Source organism: Lithobates pipiens, unplaced genomic scaffold (genome assembly GCF_037356315.1).
Source record: "Lithobates pipiens isolate NorthernLeopardFrog02 unplaced genomic scaffold, aLitPip1_a1.2 Scaffold_16, whole genome shotgun sequence".
NCBI lineage: Eukaryota > Metazoa > Chordata > Amphibia > Anura > Ranidae > Lithobates > Lithobates pipiens.
This window is the reverse complement of record NW_027507748.1, coordinates 474,484,454-474,499,407: the sequence shown is the minus strand read 5'-3', so window position 1 is coordinate 474,499,407 and position 14,954 is coordinate 474,484,454. Positions and strand designations below refer to the sequence as shown.

The window sequence follows — 14,954 nt, the reverse complement described above, 5'->3', positions numbered from 1 at the left end:
ACACTGTCAGAGTGGCGCCATCTAGTAGGATTCAAGAAAAAGAACACCACTCAAAATGATGCCCCGGGCGTCCATATGGTTACCTAATCCAAATTCCAACCCTTATCTTTTATATCGTAAAAATGCAAATATTGCATGTTAAGGTCTCTTCAAAGGGGACAATCATATCAAAGTAGAATTATACAGCTTATAGTTATAGCTTGTATCAAAGACCAATTTATAAAAAACATGGGTAAGTGATCACCATAGTCACATGACCCTGTTATTGAGACATGTCAATCCAGGTTATAAATCAATTGCAAACCAAAAAAAAATCAACTATTAATCAATAACTAATAAACAAACAAACACAAATTAATTAATTAGAGAAAACTTAATTTCATAGACAATAGCTTTTTGGTAACCTACAGAAAAGCTTTGAAGCTGATGGATTCATTCAAGCTGGGATAAACAGTGGCAGCCAGGGAATTAATCCATTTGGTTTCACGTTGAAGGAGAACCCTATCCACATCCCCAACTTTCATGATCAGGCACATATTCAAGCACAAAAAATTTCATTTTTGAAACTTGAAAAGAATGATACAGTCCTATATGTTTGCTGATTGATGTTTCCATTTTTTTCTTAGTGACAAGAGAAACATGGGGGTTGATTTAATACAACTAGAGCATGCAAAATCTGATGCAGCTGTGCATGGTAGCCAATCAGCTTCTAACTTCAGCTTGTCCAATTAAGCTTTGAGAATGAAACCTGGAAGTCGATTGGTTTCTGTGCAGAGCTGCACCAGATTTTGCATTCTCCAGCTTTAGTAAATCAACCTTATGGTCTCTTATCCGATGAAAGCAGGGTATTTTTGTCTTTCCTACATAGAATGCTTTGCATTCACATTCCATACAATAGACCACTCCTATAGACTGACAATTATCAAAAAAAAAATGTGGTTTATATACTATGCCATTATAGAGAGAAACCTCAGCAGAATTGCAGAATTCATCAGAAATCCACAGAAATCACATCTTCCACAAGGCGCAGTGCCACTACGTGTGGTATGCCAGTGATACCTGGATTACTTTTTTGCATTAGAATTAATAACCTTGTCCTAGTGTAACTATTCTTTTCCATGGAATGTTCAGTTCTGCTGCCTAAAAATGTGTAGGATTACAAACTGTTGATCCGCATTGTGTTGCTATGCTAACAAAGAGGTTAGGTGTGCTACACACAAGTCTGCAAAAAGGTCACTGTGTTTTTTAGAATGTAGTTTTTTTTCCCCCTTGGAACATGCTTGTGTCTGTGCTTTACAATAGACTGGTTCAATATGTTGGCACGATTAATCCTATAGGTTGATTGCCTAAAGACGACAAGGTTGTTCACTTTGCAAGGGAATTTTCATTCTGCAAGTGAATTTGAGGAAAATTCACTTTGCAAGGAACACCCAACCAAGTGCAAAGGAAATTAAAAAAAAAAACATATTTTAGCTTGCAGATGATTGGATGATGGATGTCATCAGAGCTTCACGCCAAAATAAGGTAAAATTCCCTTGCAAAGAGGACAGACTATTTTTTTACTAAATCAATCCCTATCAATCCCTATCAGCCCAAACGTAAAAAGTGACCACAAGAATGCCAATCAAGGTCAGTGAACTTCACTAAAGTCTGGTTCCAGCATCAGAAGTTTGGTGCTAGACTTGTTTATGTTTTTTTTTAACCCAGTCTTAACCCAGACACCAGTTTCCAAGGGGTGTCTGCAATCATATCAAAAGTGAAGAATTATGCAGACCCCTGGAGGATAATTGGTGTTTTAAAAAAACAGGGGTAGAAAAAGTAACATTAAAGTGATTGTGAAGGTTTCATTTTTATTTTTCTAAAATAATAAACCTATCATTCTTATCTGCTTTGTTCAATGTTTTCCCACAGAGCAGACCCAATGCTCATCTTCTGGGTCCCCTGCTGGTGCTCCTAGCTCCTCTTATTCTCTGAGTTCCCCCCATAGCAAGCCACTTGCTGTGGGGGGCACTCAAGCAGTCTATTGACACACACAGTGTGTCTCAGCCCCGCCACACAATCTTTGCTCATATGTTTTGATTGACAGCAGCAGTAGCCAATGGTCCCACTGCTGATGAGCCTCCTGTTAAAAGAGGGGAGAGAAGAACAGTGCTTCTGCTCTCTGACCCAGTGCTAGATCGAGATCAAGCTTGGGTAAGTATTTTAGGGAGTACAATGAGAGCTGACACAGAAAGTTTTTTTACCTTTATGCGGAAAATGCATTAAGTTAAAAAAAAAACTTCTACCTTTACAACCACTTTAAACTATACTGTGTTATCAGTCCCATAATTTTCAATAAATCATCACATTTTGTTTCAAACGTGGCTGCACCTTGTTTATATATATGAGTAGTTTATCCCTTTTTTTTCTACAAACATTTTTAACAACAGAATACTTTATATCTTATCAATTATTTTCCCGAGGGTTATGCTCTTCACAGTTCTTTACTATTTTTTCACCAAACAGTAACTTGATATCGTTTAGGAAAAACAAAATATAAAAAATATATACACTAAATTTTCTTTTAAATCAGGGAACCTTAAGACAAAGTACTTAGTGATCTGAAATACTGTATGAGGATGTATATGTTATTACTAGTTAAAAACAGTAATAAAACAGTTTATTGTACACATGCTGTACATTTATTTCTAAGTCATTTTTAGAATTATATACATGGAAGAATAAAATCTCATAGTATGTATTTTACTTTACATGGTGATCAACTTTTTTTTTCTGTTACAAAACCACTATTTTAAGATGTTTATTGCTACTGACTTTTCAGTATATTGTCTTCCACTTCATATGTAGGAACAATGAATTGAATCCATTATCCTGCTTCTGACTCATACTGCATGGCGAAGTTTCTTTGAAAGGGTTATATATCAGTACATTGTATCCTAGGATACCACATCTACATATTTTGTTAAAGACCTGTTTATCTCTTACAGGAACCAGCATATTTACAGTGTACGAAGCTGCATCTCAGGAAGGATGGGTTTTCCTTATGTACAGGGCAATTGACAGTTTCCCCAGATGGCGTTCCTATTTCTATTTCATTACCCTCATTTTCTTCCTTGCTTGGCTTGTTAAGGTATTGTATAATAGGTTTTTTGCAATGTGCTCATCATTTCTTTTAGCATTAAGTAATAGCTTATGTTAACATTGCCAACTCTTATTTTGCAGAATGTCTTTATTGCTGTGATTATTGAGACTTTTGCTGAAATTCGAGTGCAGTTTCAACAGATGTGGGGCTCACGAAGTAGCACAACGTCAACTGCCACTACAACGGTAATTTTAGTTGTTCAGTCTCCATGGGACAAATTGCACTTTGCAACCTTTGTTATTTTTCCTTTTTGTTAATCGAACAGAACTGGACACAGACATCAAGGATGCCTCTTTTGCACAATCTCAAGTCACAGATAACTTGGTTATATGCTGCTACTTTCAGGTGATAAGACACTGGCAAACAGAACTGTTAGAACCCCTATATAACCCCTCCCACTGGCCATTAGCCTCAGTTTTTCAGCCCGCTATTTTGGCCGTTCCCTGTCTAAAGCTCAAAAACATCATATCTGTACTGGTGGATGAGGTTTGTTTCTGTTTAAAATTGAGCCTCTAGACAACATCAAACTAAAAGTTACAAGTATAGGCTCTAAAAAGGCTCCTAAGCCATTCCAGACCCTTTGTATGCACTCTGTAGTAGATGAGACTTTATACGGTGACTTGTCTCATCCTGGAAATTTTTTTTTATTTAAATTTTTTTGCAGCAGCAGTATCCCACAGAAGAGGGGTTTTATGAAAAAAATGGGCAGTACCTACTGTGTGTCCTGCAATTATTTTCCTCAACAGGTACCTTATGGTTCCCGCTGAAAAAGTCCTGGCTTTTAAAAATGGGGTGGACAAGAAACTTACATTTGTTGTTAAAGCCTCTTTTGTGCTGGTAGGCCCTGCCATGCAGTATTTTTTTGCCTCTATAGAAATCTGTGAAACCCTTGCATTCTGGTCCAAATGTATGGCTCTTGACCTTGGTTCTATTCTAACAGATCATTCTGTCCTCAAAATGCCTTATGGTGTTGTGTGGACAGTCTTGGAGATTCACTCCAGCAGATGTCCAGGCTAAGTATACTGTCCATTGAGATGCACTGGATTCTTTGGCTAAAATACTGGTCTGCTGAACCTGCATGTAAAAGTTGCCTGAATCGTATGCCCTTTTCAGGCTGACATCTTTTTGACTCTTTTATTAAGGAAGTCACCAGTGGAAAGAGAATGCCTTTGCATGCCAAAAGAAAGCTAAAGCTCCTGTGAGCAAATCTTTCTCTACTGGGTTTAGAGAATTTCCTTCATCCCTCCCAGATGTCTTCCTCCAAATCCAAGCCAGCACCCCCTTTTGCCGAAAGCCCTGGACTTGCAGACCTGCAAAAGGAGCTCCAAGTTACCCTCTCAGTGGCAGGGTCCCTCCACTTCTTCAAATGGTGGGGACATCTGTTGGCTTTCTCAGAGTCCTGAATTCGAGACATTCCAAACTTTTGGTTCAGGGATGTTATCTCAAAAGGGTGCAGACAGGTGTTTTGCTCTCTTACTCCTCCCTGATTCAGGCCATGCAATCTGTCTTTTTCTTTGCAAAGGTTTGATAATCTGCAAGCAGTTCTGCAGAAAATGCTCAACTCGTGTATCATTGTTCTTGTTTCTTCAAGGTAGAGGTTTCAAGGTTTTAACCTGTTTATGGTTCCAAAAGCCAAAGGTGGCATTCACCTATCATGGACCTGAATGCCTAAACATTTTCCTTCATAGTCATAAGTTTTCAATGGAATCAGCCTGGTCAGTTATTACATCCCTACAGCAGAGGGATCTACTGGCATCAGTGGGCATTCAAGGATGCCTCTTTTGCACAATCACATTTTTCCCCACACCAGCTAATTTTAAATTTTGTTGTGGGCAACTGTCATTTTTAATTTGTGACTTTTCCTATTCAAATGAAAGTCTTGGCCTCTGTTCCAGCTATTCTTCACTCTCAGGGTGTACGTACACGCTGAAGGCTGCCTGGATGACCTTCTGTTGAAGGATCGCTCTATTCAGGCTTTGAATGCCTACATACAACAAACTGTGCAGAAGTTTGGGTAGATCCTTAACCCTCAGAAGTCTGCACTGGATCTGACTTATTATCTGAAAGATATGGAACTAGCCCTGGACACAAGCAGGTCTGGGTCTTTCTCCCCTTGTAAAAGATCAGATCCCTCCGGTCTCAAGCTAAGATACTCCGATGCAGATGTTGCCCCTCAATGCATTTTTGCATGAGGGAACTTGGTCTGGTGGTAGACTCATTGAAGGCAATACTCCTAATTCTACTCCAGACAGCTTTCTGTCTGCGTGTGACCAAAAGACACCAAAAGTCCCTGGACAGTCCCATGCACCTCTTACCTTCAGCCCTAAGTTGGAGGATTTCCAATCTGGCATTGGAGTCAGGGAGTAATTTACTATATTTTTTCCAATGATTTATGAGATTCTCATAATGGATGCCAGCCTGACAGGCTATGGAAGAGGAGTCTTCAGAATGTTGACAGTACAGGGAACCAAGCTTTGCATAAACATTATAGAACTCAGAGCCATTGGACTGTGCCTTCAGCAATGGATGTCTCAGCTTCGGGGGTCTTCTGGCATGGGTCCAGTTAGACAACACCACGCCTACATAAACCGCCAAGGAGGCACAAGTAGTTGAGCATCTGAGAAGAAAATGCAAATGATTCTGACCTTGGGGGAGTGTCATATTCCAGCCCTGACCGCAGTACACATTCCAGGTGAAGAAAATCAACACACTGATTTCCTCAGCTATCAACATCTGGATCAAGGTAAGTGGTCCTTTCACCTGGAGGTATTTCAGGACCTTTGATGCAGGTGGGGGACACTGTATGTAAACTTGTTAGAATCCAGGTTAAAAAAAAAAAAAAGTAGACAGGTTTGTTGCCAGGTCCAAGAATCCTTGGGCTGGCATAGTAGATGCTCTGATGACTCCATGGGATCAAATCTACCCGATCTTTGATTTTCCCCCACTAAAGCCCCTTCCCTGCCTTCTCTGCAGGCTCAATTCAGAGGGCATTCTGGTGATCTTTGTGACATCGGAGGGCTTGGTACTCAGATATACTTTGGCTCCTGATGGATTTCCCATGACCTCTCCCAGATGACCCAGATCTTCTATTTTTAAGGCCCAATCTACCATCTTGCTTCTTGGTCGCTGGCTTTGATGACTTGGCTGTTGGATCATAGGTCCTGAGGGACAGAGTCTTATCAGATTTGCTTATCCCAACATTCCTCCTTGCTAGGAAATAAACTTCTTGCAAAATATATCATTACACCTGCAAGGCTTATTTTGTTCTAAGCCTGTAAATGCTGTACTTCTCTCTTTTGCCGCTAGGTGGCCAGGTACCTGGTGGAATTAGATATGAGAAGGGCACTGCAAGGTCAGATTATGGGTATATGGGGTATCTCAGCCAATGGGCAGGACTTTTCTTAAATTCAGTGGCCTGCTGGGAGAACATATATATTTGGGTGGAGTCAGGTGATCCATGTTCTGTGCCCCCTGGATGACTGTCTGGGTGGACATATGTTGTACTGCCTGGGCTGATAGGCCAGAGATTGGGCCTATCCCGGGCACATCTGGCTGCTAGGCTGTCTGAGGGCCTATCCAGAAGCAAGAGAGCATCGCAGGGTTGGGATTGAGACTTGCAATCCAACCAGAAGTGATGGCTCTGCTGGTCGGAGAACCTGTCATGGTCGAAGGTTACAGAACTGCCTTGTGTGTCAAGCCAGTAACTGAGCAGGCCAGTGGGGTGAAGCTTGAGAGGTATCTTGAGTGCCAAGCTAGGGACCCAGCAGAGAAGCGGGGATTACGTGATTGAAGAAGCTCAAGGGATTCAGTGTCAGTGAATCATCTAGTCTAGTGAGAGACTGGGAGCTCAGTGGGCTGAAGAACTACAAGAAGTGATTGCAGTGGAAGTGAAAGAACTGTTACACTATGTGTTAGGAACTGTTAAAGACTGTTGCCAAAGGTGACAGCATTCCTGCACATGCAGATGCCTTTCCCTGCATGGCTGCCTTCCTGTTGAAGTCTTGGAGTCTGTCAATGAATCTTGCAACTACCTAAGGGTGTCCTGGCACTAATCCTCTCTCCCAAATGTTCTGTTAAGAGAAATAAAAATCTCTTTTGCATTCAAGAAGTGTCTGGCACTCAATAACTTTAACTACCTTGCACCCACTATGCCTCATAACCTTCCATATTCAGAAGGATGTCAGCTATCTGGCCCTGGAGGTTCTCATTAGACCAAAGGAGGCCTGGAACCTTGCTACACATGGGATCTCAATCTAATGCGTATGGATCTTCAGAAGCCTCACTTCAAACGTATTTGGAAATATTATAAACTTACTCATAAGGTGGTTCTTCTTATTACCATCAGTTATGCTCGGTGTGTATTGGAAATGGTGGTATTATCTTTTAAGGAACCCTAACTGGTGTTTCACGAGTATAAGGTTGTCCTGAGACCTAGGGTTTATTTTTTGCCCAAAGTGCTCTCCTCCTTGTACCTTAATCAGACATTGTTCTGCCATTTTTCTGTCTAGCTTCTAAACACGATAGAGAGGCTGCTCTTAACTGTTTGAATGTAGTTTATGTTGTACATGTTTACCTGCAGCTATGGTCTCCTTAGACTTATGGATTATCTCTATGTACTTTTCAAAGGCTGTCAGAGAGGGTATCCCACTTCTTGTCCACCATTGCTGGATTTGACAGTTCATTGTTTAAGCCTATTCCTTATAGTATAAGGTTCCTCCCTTTCCTGTTAAGGTGTACTCCACTAGACTTGTGGGAGTTGCTTGTGTTTTTCAACATCAAGTATCTGTTTCACAGGTTTGTAATACTGTCAAATGATCCCCTGTTCACATGCTTGCAAAATTTTACCAGGTGGATGTTCAAGCCTCTGCTGATAACAGCTTCAGCTATAAGGTGTTACAAGCAGCTGTTAGAGTTTTTATATCATGTTTTTCTATTGTGGGCCTGTTGGCATTCCTCTGTTGCCCACCCCTGCACAGTGTCCTTTACTGTATGATCAGGAAAGTTTACTTACCTGTAAAATCCCTTTCTTGGAGTACAGTACAGGGCACAAGACCTTCTCCTTTTCTTCAGTTAATCCTTTGTTGCTTTCTAAAAAACTGAGGATTACTGTGAGTGGGAAGTGACAGTTATCTTGGACTATGCTCTGTGTGGGAATTTTACAGGTGAGTCAAAAAATCCTTTTTTTCTGACAGTTACTTTAAGTGATAATATAAAACTAAGTGTATAAACTGTCTCAGACAATTAAAGAATATCAGGTATGATTAGGCTTAAATAACAATCTTTTAAGTAAGAAAATTGTGTAGGTGTAACTCAGAAATATTTATTATTTACCTTTTTTTTAAACTAAGCTTAAGGCACCTCCTTTCCCACGATCGGACCGATTGGGTCTGCCAATCTGTCTTTCAGGCAGATCCGATCGGCCACCCATTGTCCTCTATGGGGAGGCGGATATCAGTGGATATGTGTCCGCTGACATCCAATCTTACAAAATCCACTGAAAACAGACGGATGGCGATATGTTCGCCATCCGTCCAGCGGGTCGGATGGAATCAGATCAGGTCTCCCCATATAGGAGAGCAGGACTATGAACAATGAGCAGAGATGGACCTGTCATCCGCCTGCTCAACGGGGATCAGTGGAGCGATCCCCACTGAGCAAGCAGAGTCTGTCAAAACAGATCTGCCCTGTGTAAAAGAAGCCTAAGTGTCAACTCACCCAAAATCTGATTTTCATCACCTGTACAGCTGACTGTGATCTGCTTGCACTACTAGGTATGGAAGACAGTGTGGGTTTTCAGGTAGTGTAGTAACTCAGATTTTAGATGACTATTGGGCCTCTGATCACCTAATTTATGTCAGATCCCATATTTCTGTCCCTACAGGCTCCTTTTATACAGTCCCTGCAGTTCTTTCGTCTAATGGTGCCATACATCAGACCCAAAGAGAAAGATTAGGAGTAGATTTTGTTTTTCATTACTGACAATCTTTTTTTATAAAACTGCAGAAGATGCATTCTTTTTGGTCAGTTACCATGAAAAAGGGATTTGTATAGTAATGATAATAATAATAATAATGTCAACTATTTTGTTGATTCTCCTTGTCTAGGAAGGGTTTTCTTGTGTTGAATTCCAATACCTAAACCTCGGGACACATAGCAGTCAGGGAAGGCAGCTTTATGTTCTAGCTCATGCCCCAGGGTAGCTTTGAAGGAAAATTTAAAAGATCTTTTCAAGACACACAGTGGGCAAAATGCTTTTTGCAACATGTCAGATTTTGCTCAGCAAGACATTTGCTTAAGGTCAAATGATCTGAAACATGGTCCCTGGTGGTCGTATGTGTCAATTTAGTTTAGCCTCACACATCTGATTTATTGTAAAGCTTACAACCATGTTAATGCCAGCAAAACAAACTTCTGTGAATCTTGGTAGGATAAAACACAAGTGCAGAAAAAACAGAGAATTAGTTATTATTTTTATTATAAACCACTTGACCTCCAGAAGATTTACCCCCCTTCATGACCAGGCCTGTACCCAAATAAAATTGATGTTATTTTTTTCCCACAAATATAGCTTTCTTTTTGTGGTAATTGATCACCACAATATTTTTTCTTTTTTGCACTATGAACAAAAAAAATCAACAATTTAAAAAATATATATATTTATTTACTTTTTCATACATCATGGGACACAGAGTCAGGCTAATATTCATTATCTGCTGGGTTATACTCCATCTCCAGGTGAATAGAGACTTGTAGACCAAAGGTCTTTAGACAGGAGGTGATCCCCTATATAACCCCTCCCATACAGGAAGTACTTCAGTTTTTTTTACCAGTGTCTGCAAGGTGGATGACACGGTTTGTTTGAGCTCTCTGATCCCCAGGTCTCTAGTCCCACAAACGGTTCTTAAATGAATCAAGAGATTGACCGATCAGATCCATTTTACACAGGCTTTATATGCTTAGATAAATGGTACCCGAGCCTCACAAAGAAGACAAGATCCTGCGAGATTTTGCCTGTAATGTGGCCTCCGGGCGCTGGACCCTGCAAAGTGGAATCCTGGACACCATAGCACAAAGGCATTCCTGCACGGTGCTGTACAGGTCCAAGGGAGTGGACCCTAAACATGAAAAGGGTACCAAGTCCTTCGAGGTCCTCAAGTGACAGGAACCCACCATGATGTGTGAAGTTTGGGCTCTTAGTTTCTAAGCTGCCCTGTGCCTGGACGAGTAAGTGAAACCCCTTTACTTATTATTGTGGGGTGTCCCAGTGATTGTAACAATCAGTCAAGCTAGCTAGAGGCTGGACACGTGTGCGGTAACCATATGGGGGAGTTTTGAGGTAGCTGTGTGTGTTTGCAAAGTGTACTTTTTTTTGCTTGTGTCTGACTATTTTTTACCTGTATGATAGCGCACGATGGTGCGCCACTTCGCCTTGGTTCACCATGGCGCACATGCATTCACAAGAATGTCCCTGTGGTTAGCAGTTATTTGTTTGGCAGCCATGGCACATGTGCATTCTCAAAAGTGGCGCTGGACTTAACAGTTTGTTTGGTGGCCATGGTGCACGCGGCTTCGCCGCACATGTGCAGTTACTTTTATCTGGGCACACAAAGATTAGTGTCATATGCGAATACAGCCATGCCCATTTGCCGGGACCACACACGCACAGAACATTCTGGTGCACACCCAGCTTATTTAAGCTGTGTAGGCCAAGTATGTGATGCTTCCAAAAGGCAGCTGTGGGACTACACACAAGTACTCTTTTTGTGGCTGGTAAATGTCTTCAAAGAAGAGGAGTGGCACTAACACTACAGGGAAGGGCACACCTATGTTGTCAGTAGTCCCAGATGAACCTAATCGTATCCCAGGTGTTGTATTCCCTGAAGGACCAGAGGCTATCTGGCTATCCGGGCAATCTGAGCCGCTGCGCCTATTTGGTATGGTGCCTACAGTCAACACTGCTGCTTCACCCTTTATCACCAAGGATGAACTGTCCTCGGCCCTAGCTGGGTTAGAGCACAGCATTGCTGGCACAATTGCCTCCATCACGCAGGGTGACAAGAAGAGTGACAGAGCCCCCTCCCCAGCGCCTTCTAGTCTGGAATAGGAATGGGTTGAGGATGGGAAAGTGCTTAAAGCTCAGGATTCTGTGGATGGCCCAGCAGATGAGTCTGCTTCCAAGCAGTTCGGACACGAAGATACCCAGTCGATGTCGGCTTCTCAGTCGCAGAGGCTTTTGATCCTGATTCTGACCAAAATGGTTCGTTCTGCCTTTAAGTTGCCTCTTGCAGAGGTGACTGAGCCCCCCCCCCCCCGGTCCTCTTTGGGATTCCTGAGGCCTCTTCAGGCCGCATAGGCTTTCCTCCTACACCCCCGGTTGAAACAGGTGGTAGATGCTGATTGGGAACATCCTGACAGGATTTTTGTTTCTCCTAAGAGGTTTTGCCTTTTATATTCCATGGATGAAAAGTTTGTTAAAAATGGAACATGCCAGCCGTAGATGCAGCAGTCTCTTCCTTAAACAAGAACTTAACTTGTCTGGTCAATAACGCACAGGCTTGAAAGACCCTGTTGACAAGAAATTGGAGTCATTATTAAAGACTTCCTTTTTTTTGACCAGTTCAGCTATTCAGCCAGCTGTTGCAGCAATTGGTATCTGCCAGTCCATAAAGGATCGGGTCAAATGGCCTGGTAGGCCTAACCAGGAGGATGATCTGCCTGAAAGGTGTTTTTCTGCTGACACCTTAAAGGATTCAATACAGCAGGTTTCCCGTTTGTCTCTCTTGTCTGAACATATGCACAGACTTTTGTGGCTTAAGAAAGGGGATGAGCTTCGAGTTTGAGGTGAACCCATGTTCAACTCGAACATCGTCTATTCGGCCAAATTCGAGTGGGGCATCACGGCCCATAATTCACTGCAGCATCGCAGTACATTGCTGGCTGATGATTTGCCAAGCATGCACTATGACCCACATGCTTTGGCCAATCACAGCGCAGAAAAACGCAGAGCCATAATTGGCCAAAGCCAGGGTGGCTTTGGCCAATTGTGTCTCAGGGGGTTTAGTACATGCCCCACACTATATAAGCCACCTGCGTGGTGGCCTTGTGTAGTGTGTTGCAGCAGTGGTTAAAGACAGAGAGAGAGAGAGAGAGACAGTGTCATTTAATTTGAGTTAGATAGAGCAGGCAGGCATGTCAGTTAGCTTCAGTTACAGTGTGTAGAGGATATATATGCATCCTAGGTGTTGTATATATATTTATACACTGCATTCAGTTTAGCTGGAGACGTTCCTGTTATTCTCTTCAGAATATACTGACAGGCAGGGAGCTGCAGTATTTTCACTTAGTGTACTGTGTCCTTTGCACAGTGTCCACCTAAAGCTTACCTGAATAAATTTCTGGTGTTCTCATACCAATACAGGCATTGAGCTGCAGTATTTTGTTTTAGTGTCCTTTGCCCAGTGTTCACCTAAAGCTTACCTGAATACAATTGCTGGTGTTCTCATACTAATACCACAGGCAGGGAGCTGCAGTATTTTCAGTTAGTGTACTGTGTCCTTTGCACAGTGTGCAACTAAAGCTAACTGAAGATAATTGCTGTTGATGTTCTCATACTAATAATACTACAGACAGGCAGTTGATTCTTCTAGCTGCAGTATAATCAGTATATATATACATCCCAGCTTTGTGCAGATACATCTCCATGCAGGCCATTAGTATGTCTGGAAGGCCAACAAGGAGAGGCAGACAGTCGTGAGCCAATAAAAGAGGGCAAGCAGGCTCTGTGTCTAGAGGCAAAGGTGCTGGTCGTGGGCACGGTGGATCCTCATCAGCACGTGGCCGTGGGACACGCTTGTCATTTTTTTTGGCAGCTGCACATGTTGAGCTGCAACATGCTGAAGACTTCGTAGAGTGGATGACCAAGCCGTCCTCATCCTCCTCATCCTTTCTCAACCAGGCTCAGGGTAATTTGTCTGGCAAAGCAGCTGCTAACGCGGCTCAATGGCATCAGTCACTCCTTCCCTAGCCCCACCATGTCCTCCTGAGGAGTCCCCCGTACTGTTTGACCACAGTGTTGGGTACATGCTCCAGGAGGATGCCCAGCATTTTGAAGGCTCTGATGATGATACCCAGCTAGAGGAAGGCAGTAACGTGAGCCCAGAGAGAGTCGGTGGCAGGTTCCCAAACACCACTTTTTCTCACGGAAGGCGATTCCGGCTCTCTACTGGCATGTGGGAGGCAATGTCTTGGCCAGGGCGGTCAGCAGTAAGGTGCATATTACTGCTGTCTTACGATCCAGCAGGCATGGACAGGAATGTTACCTATCTTTCACGGCGCATTGGGTGACTCTGCTGGCAGCTGGGAAGGATGCAGAACAAGGTGCAGTAGTGTTGGAGGTTGTTCCGCCACCACGCCTCCAAACTGCTACTACTGGTGATTCTGACACACCTCTCTCCTCCACCCCTTCCTCTTCTTCTTCCTCCATGGCCTCTTCCTGTGCTTTGTCCTCTGAACCAGCGGTGCTCTGTAGGCATTCAAGGGGCTACGCAAGTACGCATGAAAAAAGATGCCATGCGGTGATTGAGCTGGTGTGCTTGGGGGACAGGAGCCACACTGGGGCAGAGATTCTGTCAGCTCTGCAGGGGCAGGCTGAGATGTGGTTGACGCCACGCCAGCTTAAGCCCGGAATTGGTGGTTTGCCACAATGGCACCAACCTCCTCTCCGCCCTCTGACAGGGACAACTGACCCATGTGCCCTGTTCGGCTCACGTCCTTAACCTGGGGGTGCAGAGGTTCTTGGGCAGGTAGTCTGTGTGCATTTCCACCGGTCATATAATGCTAGTGCTCGGCTGGCTAACCTCCATAAGGAATTTAACCTGCCCAAGAACTGCCTAATCTGTGACATGTCCACCAGGTGGAACTCAACGTTGGCCATGCTACAGCGACTGCACATGCAGCAGAGGGCCATCAATGAGTACCTGTGCGATTATGGCACCAGGACAGGTTCAGGGGAGCTTGGTTTTTTTCCCCCACACCAATGGGCCATGATCAGGGATGAATGCACTGTCCTGTCACCATTTGAGGAGGCCACGAGGATGGTGAGCGGTTACAGTGCATACATCAGTGACACTGTCTCGCTTGTCCACCTGTTTGCGCAGAGGAGGACTTCCTTACCTCTCAAGGCCCCCTTTATCCAGACAGTGTTCCTGCTGGCCTGCCGATCACACAGGAGAAGGAGGAGGAGGAGGATTGTGTCAGCATGGAGGTGGAGCCTATCACTCAACATCAGCAGCAGCAGTCTTTAAGGGATCATTTACAGTCCCAATAAACCCATGGACTTGTACGTGGCTGGGAGGAGGTGGCTACGGATCATGTTTGCATGGCATCCCTGATCCTGCAAAGCCTGCGGAAGGATCCTCATATTCGTTGGATCAAGGAGAGGGATCATTACTGGCTGGCAACCCTCCTTGATCCACATTACAAGGGTAAGGTTGCAGACCTTACCTTGCCATCGCAGAGGGAGCAGAGGATGAAATTTCTTCGGGAGGCATTGCAGAAAGGCTTGTGCAACGCCTTCCCAGGGACAGGCAGGTTACAAATTCTTGGTCCTGGACAACATGTTGCTGAGGCTTCAATCAGTCATAGTAGGATCAGTGGAGAAGGTTGCCATCTGACCGATGCGCTCAGACAATTTTTTAGTCCGCACATAGCTGTCACATAGCTTCTAGCACCAGTACTGGGTCTTTTAAGGGCCCAAGGAATCCTGGTGCTCGGGTATCTGGAGGAACTCCTGCTCAGAGATTACTCATTACAG

The 14,954-nt window shown here is 43.5% G+C and overlaps 1 protein-coding gene across 3 annotated transcripts in view; it reads left to right on the top strand.

Moving 5' to 3' along the window:
• NALCN (sodium leak channel, non-selective) overlaps positions 1 to 14,954 on the top strand; it is an 864,749-nt gene that overhangs the window by 408,302 nt on the left and 441,493 nt on the right. For all 3 annotated transcript variants that reach the window (XM_077482966.1, XM_077482963.1, XM_077482965.1), the window contains 2 exons: positions 2,988 to 3,130; positions 3,223 to 3,327. In XM_077482966.1, coding sequence (XP_077339092.1) covers positions 2,988 to 3,130; positions 3,223 to 3,327 — 248 coding nt within the window. The remainder of the gene's footprint in view (positions 1 to 2,987; positions 3,131 to 3,222; positions 3,328 to 14,954) is intronic.